The sequence below is a fragment of the Syngnathus scovelli genome, chromosome 15, assembly GCF_024217435.2.
Source record: "Syngnathus scovelli strain Florida chromosome 15, RoL_Ssco_1.2, whole genome shotgun sequence".
NCBI classification, from domain to species: domain Eukaryota; kingdom Metazoa; phylum Chordata; class Actinopteri; order Syngnathiformes; family Syngnathidae; genus Syngnathus; species Syngnathus scovelli.
This window is the reverse complement of record NC_090861.1, coordinates 3,854,549-3,869,407: the sequence shown is the minus strand read 5'-3', so window position 1 is coordinate 3,869,407 and position 14,859 is coordinate 3,854,549. Positions and strand designations below refer to the sequence as shown.

Genomic DNA, 14,859 nt, shown 5'->3' with positions numbered 1-14,859 from the left:
CATAAATTTGCATGACTCTCCTCAGCGGACACTTCATTAGGTACACTGTGGCATCCGATGCAGAAATTGCGCCGTTTTGAAACCGTCTACTTGACAGAATCGGAGACGTGCGTGTGCGCGTGAGCGAAGTCATCCATTAGCTAATGGATGTCTTTCCTCGATTCTTTCATCGTCTCGTCCGCCATCAGTTTGCTGTTGTCGCGCCTTAAGCAAAATGCACGAGTTTACGAGTTGAACGTATGCAAATGCTCAAAACGAGTCAGCCAAATGAAAAGTGTTGCTTTTTACACGCTCACATTGCTTTTAGCGCACTTGAGTGGACGGAAGAGCAATAATACGAGATGATTGTCGTCGATTTGGACTCATCAAAGAGGAACTATTTCCGTGTGAGACTCCGTTAGCTGCCGGCATTCCTTTTTGGAGGACAATGCACGTGGCGTGCTCGACTTCAAACTGATAAAAATCCATCAGTGATGACACTCCAAAGCTACGCACGTACACGCACTCACCGAATAGTCACTTAAGAGCAGTGTCGGAAATCGATGTGGGAACGCTAGCTCACAACAATTATCATTCTCTTGAGCGTTTCTCTTCTTGGGAAGAATGGCTTTTGCCTCCTCCTCCTCCTCCTCCTCCTCCTCCTCCTCCTCCTCCTCCTCCTCCTATGATGATGAGGGTTAGGGTATCAACCAAACACACGCACCTACACGTAGACGCTACTTGTGCTTTTCTGGTTGACACCTAATGAGGTGAGACACACACACACACACACACACACACGTGGAAATAACAATGAGGACAAATGAAAGTGCGAAAACTTCCCTGAGTGTCTCTTTTAATTTGAATCTGATTTAATGAGAGCAAATCCAACATCATAGGTGCGCGTATAGGAGTGAGAGGGGAGTGGTGGGGGGGCGGTGCGTCGACAGATGCTGTGAGCGAACAAGAACAACTCACAAACATCACACACTAGCAGGATGGAAATAGAAACATGGGTGGGAGGGGGCGGGGGGGGGGGTGCATTTGTGTGAGTGCATGAGCGTTTGTGACTGAGTTTGTGTGTCAGGGCTGTTCAAAATCACGATTTACAAAATTTTACCGGTCAGTTTTGTCAGTGATGGCAACATGATGTTAGTTGCTTGACGGATCACTCGTGTGTGTATGTGTGTGTGTGTGCCTGCTTGTGTGCCGTGTGCATTAAGAGAAGTGAAAGTGTCCCAAACAGACTTCAACTGTTTTCTTTTTATAAACTGCAGCTGGTGTTTGTGCGTTGCTACTTTTAGATTCATCGTTGAAAAATATAGTTTGATTTCGTTTTTAGGGTGGCTTTTTTTTGCTCGCTATTACGTTTTTCCAATTCATTTTAGTATAGAGTGATCAACGAATTAATTTGATAAAAAATTCCTACAGTTTTGTCATCCTTCCAAACAGTCGCATGGCGTTGCAAGAAGTCATTGGAATAGAAATTAAATGAATTATTGAATTTTTTGTTGATGTCACTCAGGGGGAACATGTGAGCTGTGGCCAACAGCAGCACTTGCAATACATGAGTCTACTCAGTTTGACTTCTTAATGCATATTCCCACATGCAAGGGAATTAAATAAGTGTACTGTAAAAGCCATTAAAAAATGATTGGTTCCGCTACTTGCGACATAGACGACACATGTTGACACACGCAGCCACATTCCAGTATGGGCGTGCCAACACAACACCTTTGGGCGCGCTTGTTACACTGAGCCTCGCACACGCCGCTCGTCGTCCTGGGAAAGACGTGCCGGCCGACACCGAGGCTTCGAAGTCAACTTCGAAAAAGGCCTCGTACTTTGCCGAGGTTCCCGCTAGCGGAAATCCGAGCTGGCTGATTAACGGCTGCTTCTGTGCCTGACGGAATCTTCGCGCCATGGACAGAGGTTTGTCGGAGGAAGCGGTGGCGGATGCCTGTAAGGACGGAGACCCCGCCACCAAGGTCACGTATCGTTTGGCGTAATTCTGGGCTTGCCAGGTACGAGGTTTATGCTAATGAGAAAGTGACGTCATGAGAGCGTGTCTTTGCCGGCTTTAGGACTACATGATGCAGCAGACCATGCTGAGGGTCAAAGATCCCGCTCGCTCCCTTGACTTCTACACACGAATCCTCGGAATGACGTTAGTGCCGACCGGCCACCGGAGGCCTCGCAACTCCCACGCCACCTTACAAAGTGTGTGTGTGTGTGTTTGTTTGTCTGTCAGATTGCTGCAGAAGATCGACTTCCCGTCGGTGCACTTCAGCCTTTATTTCCTAGGCTTCGAGAACAAGGCCGATATTCCTACCGATATCCGGGAGAGGACGGCTTGGACGTTTTCCCGCCGAGCTACCTTGGAGCTTACCCAGTGTGTAAACACTTCATATTGGAGATTTATGATGTCACCATTTTTTTTTTTTTTTAACATGCATGCACACAGGAAGGTTATCAGATAATAAAAATTAAATTTACTTAGACATAGTTATCCATGGAATATAACGTCAAGTATGTTGTTTATTTGTGTGTGCGCATGTACCAGTAACTGGGGCTCAGAGTCGGACGCCAGCTTGACCTACCACAATGGAAACAGCGACCCCATCGGCTTTGGTGAGAAGTGCAGCCCCTCGTTCAAATATTCATATTTTCAATTGAATTTGACATTTTAATTTTTTTTTTAAGGTCACATTGGCATCGCTGTACCCGACGTTGGCATCGCTTGTCACTTGTTTCAATCTCTGGGCGTCACCTTCATCAAGAAGCCACATTCAGGTAAATCAGGCAATGTAAACATGATTGTTTTGGATTTTTGAAACGGAAGATTATGATCTTGACAACAGTTGTGATTCATTGGCAGGCAAGAGGAAAGGGCTGGCCTTCATTCAAGATCCCGACGGCTACTGGATCGAGATCTTCACTCCGGATAAGATGGCGGCCTTGATGGCGCCTTGACGCTGATCCTTGGGCGTGTGCGCATAAATACATTACTGTGTAAAAATAGTGTACCTAATGAAGTGTCCAAGAAGCACGTCACAAACAAAACAGCCAATCAGGAGGTAGAGGTGAGGGAGTTGTTTTTTCAGTTTCAGTTAAGTTTTGACTATGATTTTTCCCTAATGAAACACACACAAACACACAAATAAATAAAACTTAAATTAAACAAATTAAATTTTTATTCAGTGTTATTAGGTACACCTGAAAATGGTGGTGTGTCCATAAGTGACGTCACAAAGAAACCAGCCAATCAGGAGGTGGGGGTGAGGGCGGGTGTGGCACTTTTCACTTTCAGTTATGCTTTGACCATGATTTTTCCCTAATGAACTGGCCTGTTATTCGGTACACCTGAAAATGGCGGTGTACCTAATGGAGTGTCCGAGTGACGTTGCAGATCAACCAGCCAATCAGCAAGTGGGGGTGAGGGCGGGTGTGGCACTTTTCATTGTCAGTTGAGCTTTGACCATGATTTTTCCCTAATGAAGTGGACTGTTATTAGGTACACTGTACCTGGGTCTGGGTGACCTGACGTCCTCTTTTCCCGGACATGTCCGGGGGGAATTTAAAAAATTGTCCGGGATTTTATTCGACTGCCTCACATGTACCGTACATAGTCAATAGAATTGCCACTCCGTTCTATTTCACTCTATACTACCAGGTTTCTCTGTAATCGTTCGCAAATAAGTCACGCCCTTCTCCTCAAATCTAGCCACCAATAGTAGTCACAAAGTCCAGGAGGGACATGAGCGGTCTCAGTTGAGCACTTGATAAGGGATACCAAGCACTTTCCCCGATTGCATTTGTTTATTTCTTCATTGAAGGACTACATGGAAATACAATTCACTCGTATACGTACCTTTAGGTGCTTTGAATGACCACCCAAAAGAAATTCGAAATTTCTGTGCCAAAGTGGCCGAATTGAATAATATTGGTCTGGAGTACAGGAGAGGCGGGTTCGAGTCCCGCTCCGTGTAACATTTGGAAATTATACGGAATAATGTGCAAGACTCGACAGAATACGAGGCAAAGAGTCCTGCTCTGGAATATATTTATTTATATGTGTATATACTTACACAAAGCCATGTGTGAGATTCGAACTCTGTTCTCCTGAACTCAAGGCAAAAGCTTTAACCACAAGACCATCACTGGATCTTAGAAAGCTGCAGCAATTATCGGTATTTGTAGATCAGTCGACCTATTTACGTTAAATACATAAATATTTTTGGAAATTTTCATGGCAATGTGGCCGAATGGTATAACACTTGGACTGGTACTCGGTCGACCAGGGTTCGAGACCAGCTCTGTCCAACATTTTCAAATTAAAGAGAGCGATGGCCAAGATTCAAACCCGAATCGCTGGGACCAAAGGTAAGAACTTCAACCACCAGACCATCTGTGTATCTTACAAATTAACGGCGGTTGTTCTATTTGTAGATCACTAGAGCCGTAGACCTTAAATACATAATAAAACTTCAAAAATTTCATGGCAATGTGGCCGAATGGTATAATACTTGGCCTGGTACTCGGCCGACCAGGGTTCGAGACCAGCTATGGCCAACATTTTCAACTTAAAGAGCGCGTCAACCAAGATTCGAACCCGAGTCTCCTGAACTCAAGGCAAAAGCTTTAACCATTCGACCACCTCAGACACAATTATTCTTCCTCGCTTCTTTGTACTTAGGTGTTACCTTAGACTTTTCACGTCAATGTTTGGGTACTTAAACTATGAATACGATCAAATCTGCTGACGTTGCAAAGCAAGCTCTGGTTGAATGGTTAACGCCCGTGCCTCCGAAACCTAAGAATTATGGTTCGAGACTCGACCCTACCCAAGTGTTATACTTTGACATTTTCCCCTTGCTTCCGCAGACGGCTACTTTTTTCTTTTTCTTTCCTTTTGCTTGTTAATGACGTCATCACAAAATTACTATATAAGACGTCACAAACGCGACAATCGTTCTCTTGCTCATTTCTGACAGCGTCACGTCGTGCTGCTCCACCGGCTGCGCAGCACGCTTTTACACAACATGCTGCGTTTCAAAGGTAAGTCTTCACTAATCCTTAACCTTTTAAAACTAACTGCTTTTGCTCTCTTTCAGCGTCAACTCGCACTTTGGACGTGCTTACACCTTGCTACCATGCAAGCTAAAAAGCGAGCGTTGGCAGAAAACTTCTCCGACCTTAAGTTGCATCAAACGCAGTTTTGCTGCCCAAGGTAAGACAAAACGTTTGCAGAAATTCACAACAGAATCTAATCAAATGGTCTAATGTCTGTCTACAGGTGCGACTCTTCAAAACGAGCCTCAAGTAACCTACTCTCTGTTCAAATAATGTGGATTTAATCGACTGCATCTAATTGTCCATTTCTGTCCACAGGTCTGCATCTGCAACAGAAGACCCAGATTGACTGCAAAAAGGCAAAAATCACGTTTTTATTTGAAGGACAATTGACTAAATTACTTACCTCTTTTTTTTTTTTTTTGTATGCAGGTTTAAAAATGGCCGGCTTGCAGTCCTGAGAGCCCCGACTTCATGAGACGTTTGCAAGTCTACACTCTTGCTATCAAACCAGCTCGTATGATTGAGAATTTAACACTATGCATGTTAAATTTAACGTTACCTTGTCTTTCAGGCCAAGAAACTGCGGTTGGAGAGAAGTCCAGAGCTTCCCCTTCCTGCATTCTTCATTGGTGAAACACGTGCTCATTTTCATACATGAACAATTTGATAAATTTATTTCAGGGTGTACATTGTCCTGTTTTGTCCACCAGGTGGAGCCAAAGGACCTGGTACCTGCCTGCTGCATGGATTGAAGTCAAAGCGCCAGGTTTAAACCTATTGTAATGACAAATTAGACAAATCAAAGTGCTTGACCAGTTTGTTGTTTCAGGTGGTGCTGGTCCAGGCAGTCAGGAACCAAGGAGTCATGATCTTCCAGTCCTGGCAGGTGACTAAACTTTGCAAAAGTGGCATGGTAAGAACACTAACCTGCTGTTTCTTTGTCTTAATGCAGTGCAGCTTCCAGTAAGAGTGCCGCAAAGACCCGCCACCTGCTGGGCCAAGAAATTCTCCAAAACCATGCCTAAGGTTTCAAGGCTGTTTCCATTATTAGTGTTGCAAATCAACTTGCTTGACTTTTTCCGCATTTGTGTGCAGGTGTCAGTCCAGGAGAGGATCTGCAACATTTCAAGAGCTTGGCCCGATGTTTCTCATCTAAAAAATGTCTTCAGCAGAAGGTTCCTGTCTACAGTTAAAAATAAAAATGGTAACCTTAACTTGAGTCCGTGTCAATGTTCCTTTTCTTTACAGGACGAAGTGGCAAATCCTGGTCCAGAAAGTGAAAAACCTGCCAGTTTGCTTCCATTCTGTGAGCTCATTCACCTGCCAGTGGAGTAGAAGCACCTGTGGCTCAAGCCAAACTGTAGCAGGCGTGTCACTTTCTGGACTTGGATTTTCCCCCTGTGGTTGTTGCAGTTGAAACGAGACATTCCTGGTATGCTACTTGCTAAAAGCTTCAAGTCGACATCTTTTTGGCAGGGGTACCTTCTTGCCGCCTGGAGAGCCCTCTGCCGGTAAGAGAAGGAAAGTACATTTCATTTCAGCCACCATGTTCCACAATTTGAATGAATGTTCTTTTTGTGTCCAGGGTGGTGCGCTATCAAGTACCTGCTTGCAGCGGTGGCCAAGGATCAGAGCACAGCAGCATGCTGCCAACACATTAGTTTTTGATGCGTCCTTGCCTCCAAGTCAACCTGAGAAGTGGACAATATTTGCACTTAAGGTAATATGCTCATCATTGCACAGTCCCCATGACAACTTTGTTCCTATATATATTTTCTGACAGGTCGCAAGGAGCAAGAGCAACTTTCTGGTCATGCAGCTCTCAATCCTTGATGCCATGAACAACAAATGTTTCCCACTGGTAAGTTTCATGCTAAACTTTTTCCTACACTAAACGCTGACTTTACTTTAGGCTTACAGGTTTCTTTTTGTCTTACCTCCAGGCGCAGACTCCTCGTCCCGCTGGCAGACCACTTCACCACTCGTCTCGCTGGCCGACCACTTCACCACTCGTCCAGCTGGCCGACCACTTCACCACTCGTCCCGCTGGCCGACCACTTCACCGCTTGGCACCGAGCAGACTACCATCCAACTTCTAACTGTTTTGTGATTGAATGTTGACTCTGCAAAAGAAATAAAGTTTGATTACAAAGAACACTTGAACTCTTAACTCTTTATTCTCAACTTTAAAAATATTTTAATTTAAAAAAACCCCAAAAAATTTTCAGATTTTATTTTTCCAAATTTTTTTCCCGGAATTTTTTCCAAAATTTTTTCCAGAATTTTTTTTCTGGATTTTTTTTCCCATAAATTTTTGGTAAATGAGGCGGGTCAAAGCTGGAATACTGCTTCATGATTCGCTGAGGGCTCAAGAAGTGGGCGGGGCAATGACAATGAAGGTCAGCGATTGGTTGAAAAGTGGGCGTGGTTATGCAAATGAGGGGACATGTGATTGGTGGAATATAAAGTGGGCGTGGTCTCATTAATTTGAAGCAATCTGATTGGTCAGACTGGCAAATACAGCTATCTGATTGGCTGTTGGAAAAGTGGGCGTGGTTATGCAAATTTATGCAAATTCGTGCTGCGCTGTGATTGGTCAGACTGAATTTGGGGAGAAGTAGGAGGCGGGGAAAGTGACACTTAGGTTTTTTAAGGCAGTTTTCAGTCTTGAGGTGAGCGTTGTCCTTGTGTCACTGCCATGGACATGGGTTTTTGACTGTTATTCTATATCTCACATGACTCAAAGTGACAGGAGTCCTGTGAAATGGAGAGTAACAGTCAAAATAGCATGTCCATGGCAGTGACAGAAGGACACCGCTCACCTCAAGACTGAAGACTGCCTTTGAAAACCTAACTGCCACTGCAGCAACCACCAGGCACGAACATTTTCCAATGAGTGAAGCAAATTTGCTCCTAAAAACACTAAGACTTGCATTCCAGTTGATTGATTTATATGACAGAAAAGCAGTTTGAAAAGTTTTGAGCAGTCAATGTTTGTGTGAGACTAATATAGTTGCACTCAAACATTGGCATTGACAGGACTTGCATGGAAGCAGCTTAAGTGTTTGATGAGCTCAGGTGAGATGTCACTTACTTCTGATGACACGAGTGCCACTAGGGGGAAGGTGAGCACATGCAATCAGCTGACATCTCTCACTGGGACAAAAACTAAGTGCCAGCTACTGCATACCATCATCACACACTTTTGGATGTGTTTTTCAATGACACTGATGAAACCAAGTTAGTTGAATACAAATCAAATTTATATTTCTGACTAACTTGGTTTGCATCAATTTCATTAAAAACACATCTAGAGGTGTTTGATGTTTAAGTTGTGCAGTAGCACAGTGGCACTTAGTTTTTGGCCCAGTGAGCAATGACAGACGTTCTCATGTGCTCACCTTCCCCCTGGTGGCAGGCATTAGAAGTGACATGCAATGAGCACCTCAACCAAGGTTTCAAAGTCTAAGACTCAGCATCTCAACCAAGGATTCAAAGTCAAAGACTTATGGGCCAAATGTTCTTTTTGGTAAACAATTTCCTTGACAGCTTTAATGATTTTTAACACTTTATTTAACATCGAATATCACAAACTATGAAAGGACCGAAACAGCAAGAGAATACTCAACTATAGAGCATTGGCGCCCTCTGCGGGAAACAGGTTGTACTGCACCCACCCCACACAATGCAATGTCTTGACCACAACTTCTGAAACTAATGGCCCATCTGCTGTTACCCACTACCTAATTCACGTGGAAACCGTCAAATAACTCAAAGCACGGATTCAATTATCTTTACAAAATAATATTAAGTTTCAGACTTGTTCATGATCTTCTCTAGTCACCGAAGGAATAATACTCCCTATAAAAAAGAAGGAAAAACAACATGCAGTACCTTTCGAAAATATGTTGGCGTCAAGATGTTCTGATAGACGACCAGCAACCGATGTGGAGCCTCAACTCTTGTAGTTTGGACATCAGCTTTTGCGTGAAAAACATACAAAACAACATGGAGGTCAAACGCTTTTTCCTAATTAACGTTTGATCGACAGCTGAGTGGCAGTTGTGGGCGGGCTCGCTGGCAAGGCACCTTTGTTGATATTGTTCTACGGTAGCTAGCTAGCTAGCTAGCTAGCGAGCTACAAACAAACTCGAGGAGCTCGTGTCGTAATGATGCTCCTGCATATTGAATGAATGAATGAATCTTTAATTCAAACATGATTTAAAGAATAAAAAACAATAAAAAACAAACAACAAAAAATATACATCACTGTTCGAAAAGTAGTAGGAGGTAGCCTAAGCTTATCATGTCCTACCCTTATCCATCACTTAGTTCCAAGTGAGTACATTAAACTACAAAAAAAAAGAGAGAAAAACAACAAAAACAGTTACAGAATATTAACAGTAGTCACCTTCATTTTCCTCTTTTTGGTAATTAGCAAATATCATTCAGAAGATTAAAAGTAGTTACCTTCATTTTCCTTTTTGTGGTAATTAGCAAATATCATTCCTTTATATATTTAAAAAAAATAGAACTATATTTCTGCTTTCCTTCATTTTATCTTCCAGCCCATTCTACACAGTTACCCAATAGGATGATATGCACCTGCTCCTGAGATTGGTGCGAGCATACCCCTTATCAAAGTTAGCTTTTCCTCTCAAATTATATCCCTTATCTTTTTCAATAAATACATTTTGACTGTTCCCTGGGATTTTTTGCTTGTTTTTTGAGTATTTACATGTAAACGGAAAATAGAGAGCTTAAAATTGTTTGCAATACTCACAGTTAGTAGTCACCGGTCATGCTAGCTGCACAGTGAACTGGCGTGCCTACGGTAGCCGAGTAAGCTCAAAACTGAAAAATAGATACTCGTGAATTAAAATGACCTTGTTGTATTTGAATAAGCCTTGGGAGAAGTGTCAGACATTATTAAATCAAGGAATTTGACTGTAGTCGATTTTAAATTGATTTTCCAATAAAAACCAAACAAAAAATGTGCGGTCCCTTTCCTGCAGTTCCACCCAGGCGCCGTTAAAAGGCAGTAGCGCTCTTAGGAGTGCGTTGTTCGACTTCCGCCGACAACAGAAAATAAATCTCGTGACGTCGTGACGCTGTACGTGCGTGCGGCGCCGCGCAGCAATATGTCGCTTCATGAAGGTATGTTGTTATTACTTCCCTGCTTATTTGCTTCCCATTTTGCAACTGTCGAAACAAGCGACGCAAGTTGGGAACTCTTTGGAAAATCTTCTCTACTGTCGTTTGACTTTTGCGAACTTGACGTTTGGTTGCCTCGGCTAACGTGAGCGTGGTTTTGCTAGCTTGCTTTCCTAGCTAGGCTACTTTGTCACATTTGAGCTAAGTAGCGTTCGCTAGCTGGGTCAAAGGCTCTTCAATGAGTTAAAATTGACTAGTTGGCCACTTTGCGCGCGCCACCGTCTTTGTTCAGACAGTCTGAGCTGTCGCGTGGCCGTTTGAAACTTTCCTAAATTTGTCGTCATCTTTTCCGCAACACTGACTGCAGTCATTGGAAAGCCCGCTCAACACAGACAACATCAAGTCATGTTCGTTATTCATAAATCAATCTCTATGCAGAACGTTAAATCTCAGGATGAATAAAAGCATAAACTGAAAACCTTAAATAGAAGTTTTAGCCTCCTTTTATGGAACAAATGCCGCTAAAAACACGTTAATAGTAATTCCAATTATGAAATTAATTGACGAAAAACAGTCATGTTTGCTATAGTTAATCTGAAGTAAATTATAATTGTAGAAATGTAGTTTCACTTGTATTCTTAACTACTTTATTATAAATTTTTCTCACCATTAGCATTAGTTTTGTCGTCTGTGATCGGGGAGTTAAGAATGAGCGAATGTCTGCGTTTGCCATCATCAGCTAATCATTTTAGCAAAGTCTTTGGCCATACAACATGTCGTCTTTGCCCATGGTATTCTTGGTGGTCTTCTTCCATGATGCCAGAGGAGGAAGACTTGGAGTGGGAGCCTCCCACCGAGGCTGAGATGAAGGTGATCCAGGCCCGGAGGGAGAGACAGGACCAGATCAGCAAAGTCATGGGCGACTATCTCCTCAAAGGCTACAAGATGCTGGGCGAGTGCTGTGAAGTTTGCGGCGTAAGTCTGACACTAACATTAAGTCACTAAGACCTGGTGGGGTTGTTTTGTGTCATTGTGAATGTTGTTTGTTTGCAGACCATCTTGCTGCAGGACCGCACACACAAGAACTATTGTGTCTCATGCCAGGAGCTGGACTCTGACGTTGACAAGGACAATCCTGGTAAGACACGTATACACACCAAGCGAGTCATTATGAAAGAATTTTCATAAAGTGGGACTGTGTAGTTGACACCAGGGCAGAAATAATCAATAAAATACTCTTAAGTCATCACAGATGGATTTTTGGAGTACTTTGTTAGCTGCTACAAAAGACTGACATGACTGGTGTCCTGTCAGCCCTCAATGCACAGGCGGCGTTGTCTCAGGTGCGAGAACGGCGTCTGGCGGCCCGTTCTCCGGCGCCGTCTGATCCGGTACACGTCAACGGTGACTGCGGCGTTGTCGCCGTCCCCCAGCCCAGACCGGAGCACTGCGAGGGAGCGGCAGCCGGCGGCAGGGCAGTCCCCCCCGCGCCCGTGGCCCCGCCGGCACCAGCACCCCCCGCCGTCATCGTCCCTGGCGCAGCCGCAGCTGTTTCGGGGGCTGCTGCCACCGCCCGCCCACCGGCGCCCAGTGCGGCCTTGCGTCCGCTCCCTCGACGTCCCGTGCTGCAGGATGCCGAGGAGGCGGTGCTAAGCAAAATGCGCTGGGCCAGCGACCAGCTGCAAACCTGCGCCTCCCTGGAGTCCAGCATCCAGCTGTGCAACCTGATCTCCAGCTGCGCCGCCTCCCTGCGTAGCCTGCGGGAGATCAGTCAGTGAGGGTGCTTTGCCCTTTGAACTCTTGAGCAGGTAGGCCAGATGTCACCGGTGAGCTAGCTCTCATGTTTGTCTAAGTTATTTTTCTCTCTTCAGTGTTTGGCCATTTAAAATGATTCCGCTGATGTTTCCATGGCAACCTGTTGTCTGGTCACAAAATGTCTTCCCAATAGAAAACCTGCAGATGGTTTACTCATTTGTGGTTTTTATTTTGGGAACCAAAGGGAAGAATTCACCTAAAACTGGTGAGGTTTTTCTCCAAATAAAAGCAACAAATTGTGAAAATTGGAGACTTGACGTTGTAGGGCCGAAGAGTGGCCTCGTGGTTTGCACGTGTGCCTCACGGTTACCTAGCTCTGGGCTGCCCGCTATTTCCTTGTTCTGCGAGGAACCCTGCGGCATGTTATCTGCTCTAGATTGAAAGTCGGCATGTTTTGCAGACATTCACCAGTCAAAATAATTTTGCTTGTTTGGTTCAAAATTGATGTCTTGAATGATTAGGTGAAGAAGCTTTGATTTCTATGAAAATGTCTTAAAAAAATGTTAACATGAGATTTTGGAAAATTAGAAAGTCACATTCTTCAGAAACGTATATAACCGAATGACTCCCATGGTCACATGGTGCTACGCCGATAGCGCAACCAATTACATTCTTGCAATTAGTCGGGATGACTACGAGCAGATGCGCATCATTTCTGCACAACGTGGGACATTTTGCTCTGATTGGCGTGTTCTGGGCCACCCTCCATGATGGATGGATTACCTGTTGTCTCCACAAGAGGGCACTAGATGCAAACGCCTTCCAGAAACTCAAATTAACTTGAAACTTGTTTTTTTTTTTCCTTTTCATACGTTGGCTCATCTGGAGGTATCAGTTTGTGAGATGTTGTATTGATCATAAAGAACTACATTATAGAGAGGAGTGAGAACCTTATTTTTTGAGTGGGGTTGGTCACATTAAAAAAAAAAATCTAGGTCTGTTCAAAAAGGTATTCCAGTATAAAACTGAATTTGTCCAAAGTGCAAGGTGACGTGTAGTCTTCATTGCTAATTGCGCATACAGCTAGCAAGACAATAGATTACATTTTAAACACAGATTTATTTCTCTGGTTAAAAAAAAAAAAAAAAAGCAGTTTTGTACAAATAGTATTTGGGCTTCTTGGAAACAGCCGTTAGAAAAAAAAAAGTTAGGACTTCACAGCTGTCTCTCTGGATTTGTAGATCACTCCCCTGCTTTTCAGCTCCCTCACAACACCTGGAAAAACAAAAGAATTGAGAATGACCAATGTACACTGAAGGTGACGCTATAGAACACAATTAAGGGAACCTTGTGATAGTGTTAGCACAGGAGAACTAAAGTATTGATATTGGGCTGTACCTGGGGGTAATCTGCCAGTCACCGAAACAGCATAAACACCTGGCTTGAATGTGCCTGTGTACAATGACATGGAAGACGTGACAAAATTAGTTTCATCAACTTTTTAATGCTGTATTGTCTCTTACCTATTCTCTGCCATTTTGCAACCCAGCTGTCCTCAGGACTCATCTGAGCAATCACGCTGTGTGAAGAAACATAAAATGGTAAAAACCTATTGTCTTTAAAGATATTTCACATATTAGCAAGATTAGCATTTACCCATCAAATGAAGAACTGGTGCAATCATACACCATCTCTCTGTTACCCTTCATCTGAAGGAACGACTCACAGTTGTCACAGCCATCATATTCAAACTGGTCAATAGTCTATAAGAGAAGCAAAATTGATTACATTGCGGTAGTGGAACGAATTGACTGTAAATGAGTTTCTCAATGTAGGCTACGTGTTAGCCGAAATGGAGCAAGCGTTTCATTTGTCGTAATTCAATTTACCTTCACTAAGGAGCAAAGCAAACACGCTCGTAGATGTCGAAGGTCTTTAGGAACGGTTTCCAGAGCCATTGTACTCTCAACCTAGATCAAACTGGCTAATGTTTATTGTGGTTTAGTCTCGGGCTTATTACGTCATCACTATGCGTTAAAGTTCGGAAAGGACCCTTATTTAGGCATCCATTTGATGTGCCTTATTAGAAAAATACACGCAATTGCATTATTTGTAATGACAAGCCGAATAACAACAAAAATATAACATCATCCTGTCGTGACTGGCTCCCACAAATTTTTGTTGTTGAACTGAATATTGCGTCGTGTATGCAACTATGCATTTTTATTATACTGCCCCCAAGTGGCCACACTAAAAGGAGCCGTGCTTTTAAAGTTTAACCACGAGAGGGAGCTATGTGCTTGACTTTATTAACACCATTTTGGTGCGTGGAGTCCCACACGCCTTCGCAAGGGTTCGTGCCGTTGCCTTCATGTAAATACGGGAAAAAAGTAAACATTTTCAGCAGCTCAACTTTCATAAGTGACACTTCAAAACGTATAGCATATAATACAAGTATATTTAATTTTATGTTTAATTCCAATCCAACAATCGGTTCATATTGCCGCTTTTTTTTTATGTCCCGACAAATCTTCGCCGATGACGAAGTGGCCCTGAAGGCAGCATACCGAATGAGCAGGTAGCGGGTGTAAGTAAATGAGAACCCCCTTAGTGTGCAAGCAGCGTCACACGGAGTCACGGACACGGGAGAGAAGATTAGTAGGACGGTGTGGGTGAACTGTGCACGCCGTCGCTCAAGTTGACCGACTTCACATGAGGATCACATGGAGTTTGGAGCACTCGTGTTCCGCACACTGTGGCGTTTCTTGCAGTTGCACCCGGTTTATGACGGATCTCCGAGGAACATATCCAGTTTCGTGATTGAAATCTGGAAGTGGGAATAACTTTGATCTGACGGAAGGAAGGAAAGGAGCCAACAAACGATGTTTACGCATC

The 14,859-nt window shown here is 43.6% G+C and overlaps 4 protein-coding genes across 8 annotated transcripts; 3 read left to right on the top strand and 1 right to left on the bottom strand.

The window, feature by feature from the left end:
* The first annotated feature begins 1,624 nt into the window (after positions 1–1,624).
* LOC125982416 (lactoylglutathione lyase) lies at positions 1,625–3,169 on the top strand. The gene is made up of 6 exons (XM_049742977.2): positions 1,625–1,967; positions 2,064–2,146; positions 2,231–2,371; positions 2,543–2,610; positions 2,683–2,772; positions 2,858–3,169. Exons 1-6 carry the CDS (start codon positions 1,902–1,904, stop codon positions 2,950–2,952), a joined length of 543 nt encoding a protein of 180 aa, XP_049598934.1. The 5' UTR covers positions 1,625–1,901; the 3' UTR covers positions 2,953–3,169.
* Positions 3,170–4,867: 1,698 nt separating this feature from the next.
* LOC125982399 (uncharacterized) lies at positions 4,868–7,210 on the top strand. 4 transcript variants are annotated; one of them, XM_068653294.1, is made up of 13 exons: positions 4,875–5,037; positions 5,094–5,209; positions 5,276–5,301; positions 5,371–5,537; positions 5,627–5,684; positions 5,766–5,821; positions 5,885–5,941; positions 6,008–6,081; positions 6,151–6,259; positions 6,532–6,566; positions 6,641–6,775; positions 6,839–6,916; positions 6,999–7,210. In XM_068653294.1, the coding sequence occupies exons 8-13, from the start codon at positions 6,073–6,075 to the stop codon at positions 7,152–7,154; spliced, it is 522 nt and encodes a 173-aa protein (XP_068509395.1). In that variant the 5' UTR covers positions 4,875–5,037; positions 5,094–5,209; positions 5,276–5,301; positions 5,371–5,537; positions 5,627–5,684; positions 5,766–5,821; positions 5,885–5,941; positions 6,008–6,072; the 3' UTR covers positions 7,155–7,210. The 4 variants fall into 4 exon arrangements, 3 of the variants coding, with proteins under 3 accessions (XP_068509394.1, XP_068509393.1, XP_068509395.1); XM_068653292.1 differs by having other exon boundaries at positions 4,874–5,037; positions 5,371–5,684; XR_011088278.1 differs by having other exon boundaries at positions 4,879–5,037; positions 5,371–5,684; positions 6,151–6,230; positions 6,304–6,566.
* A 2,889-nt stretch (positions 7,211–10,099) lies between these two features.
* Positions 10,100–13,574, top strand: znrd2 (zinc ribbon domain containing 2). Its single transcript, XM_049742955.2, has 4 exons — positions 10,100–10,212; positions 11,033–11,184; positions 11,263–11,347; positions 11,524–13,574. Exons 1-4 carry the CDS (start codon positions 10,197–10,199, stop codon positions 11,985–11,987), a joined length of 717 nt encoding a protein of 238 aa, XP_049598912.1. The 5' UTR covers positions 10,100–10,196; the 3' UTR covers positions 11,988–13,574.
* On the bottom strand, positions 12,812–14,080 carry supt4h1 (SPT4 homolog, DSIF elongation factor subunit). 2 transcript variants are annotated; one of them, XM_049742998.1, is made up of 5 exons: positions 13,854–14,023; positions 13,621–13,727; positions 13,488–13,543; positions 13,363–13,416; positions 12,812–13,239 (listed from the first exon to the last, which is right to left on the bottom strand). In XM_049742998.1, the coding sequence occupies exons 1-5, from the start codon at positions 13,920–13,922 to the stop codon at positions 13,172–13,174; spliced, it is 354 nt and encodes a 117-aa protein (XP_049598955.1). In that variant the 5' UTR covers positions 13,923–14,023; the 3' UTR covers positions 12,812–13,171. The 2 variants fall into 2 exon arrangements, with proteins under 2 accessions (XP_049598955.1, XP_049598954.1); XM_049742997.2 differs by lacking the exon at positions 12,812–13,239 and having other exon boundaries at positions 13,289–13,416; positions 13,854–14,080.
* Positions 14,081–14,859: the final 779 nt, after the last annotated feature.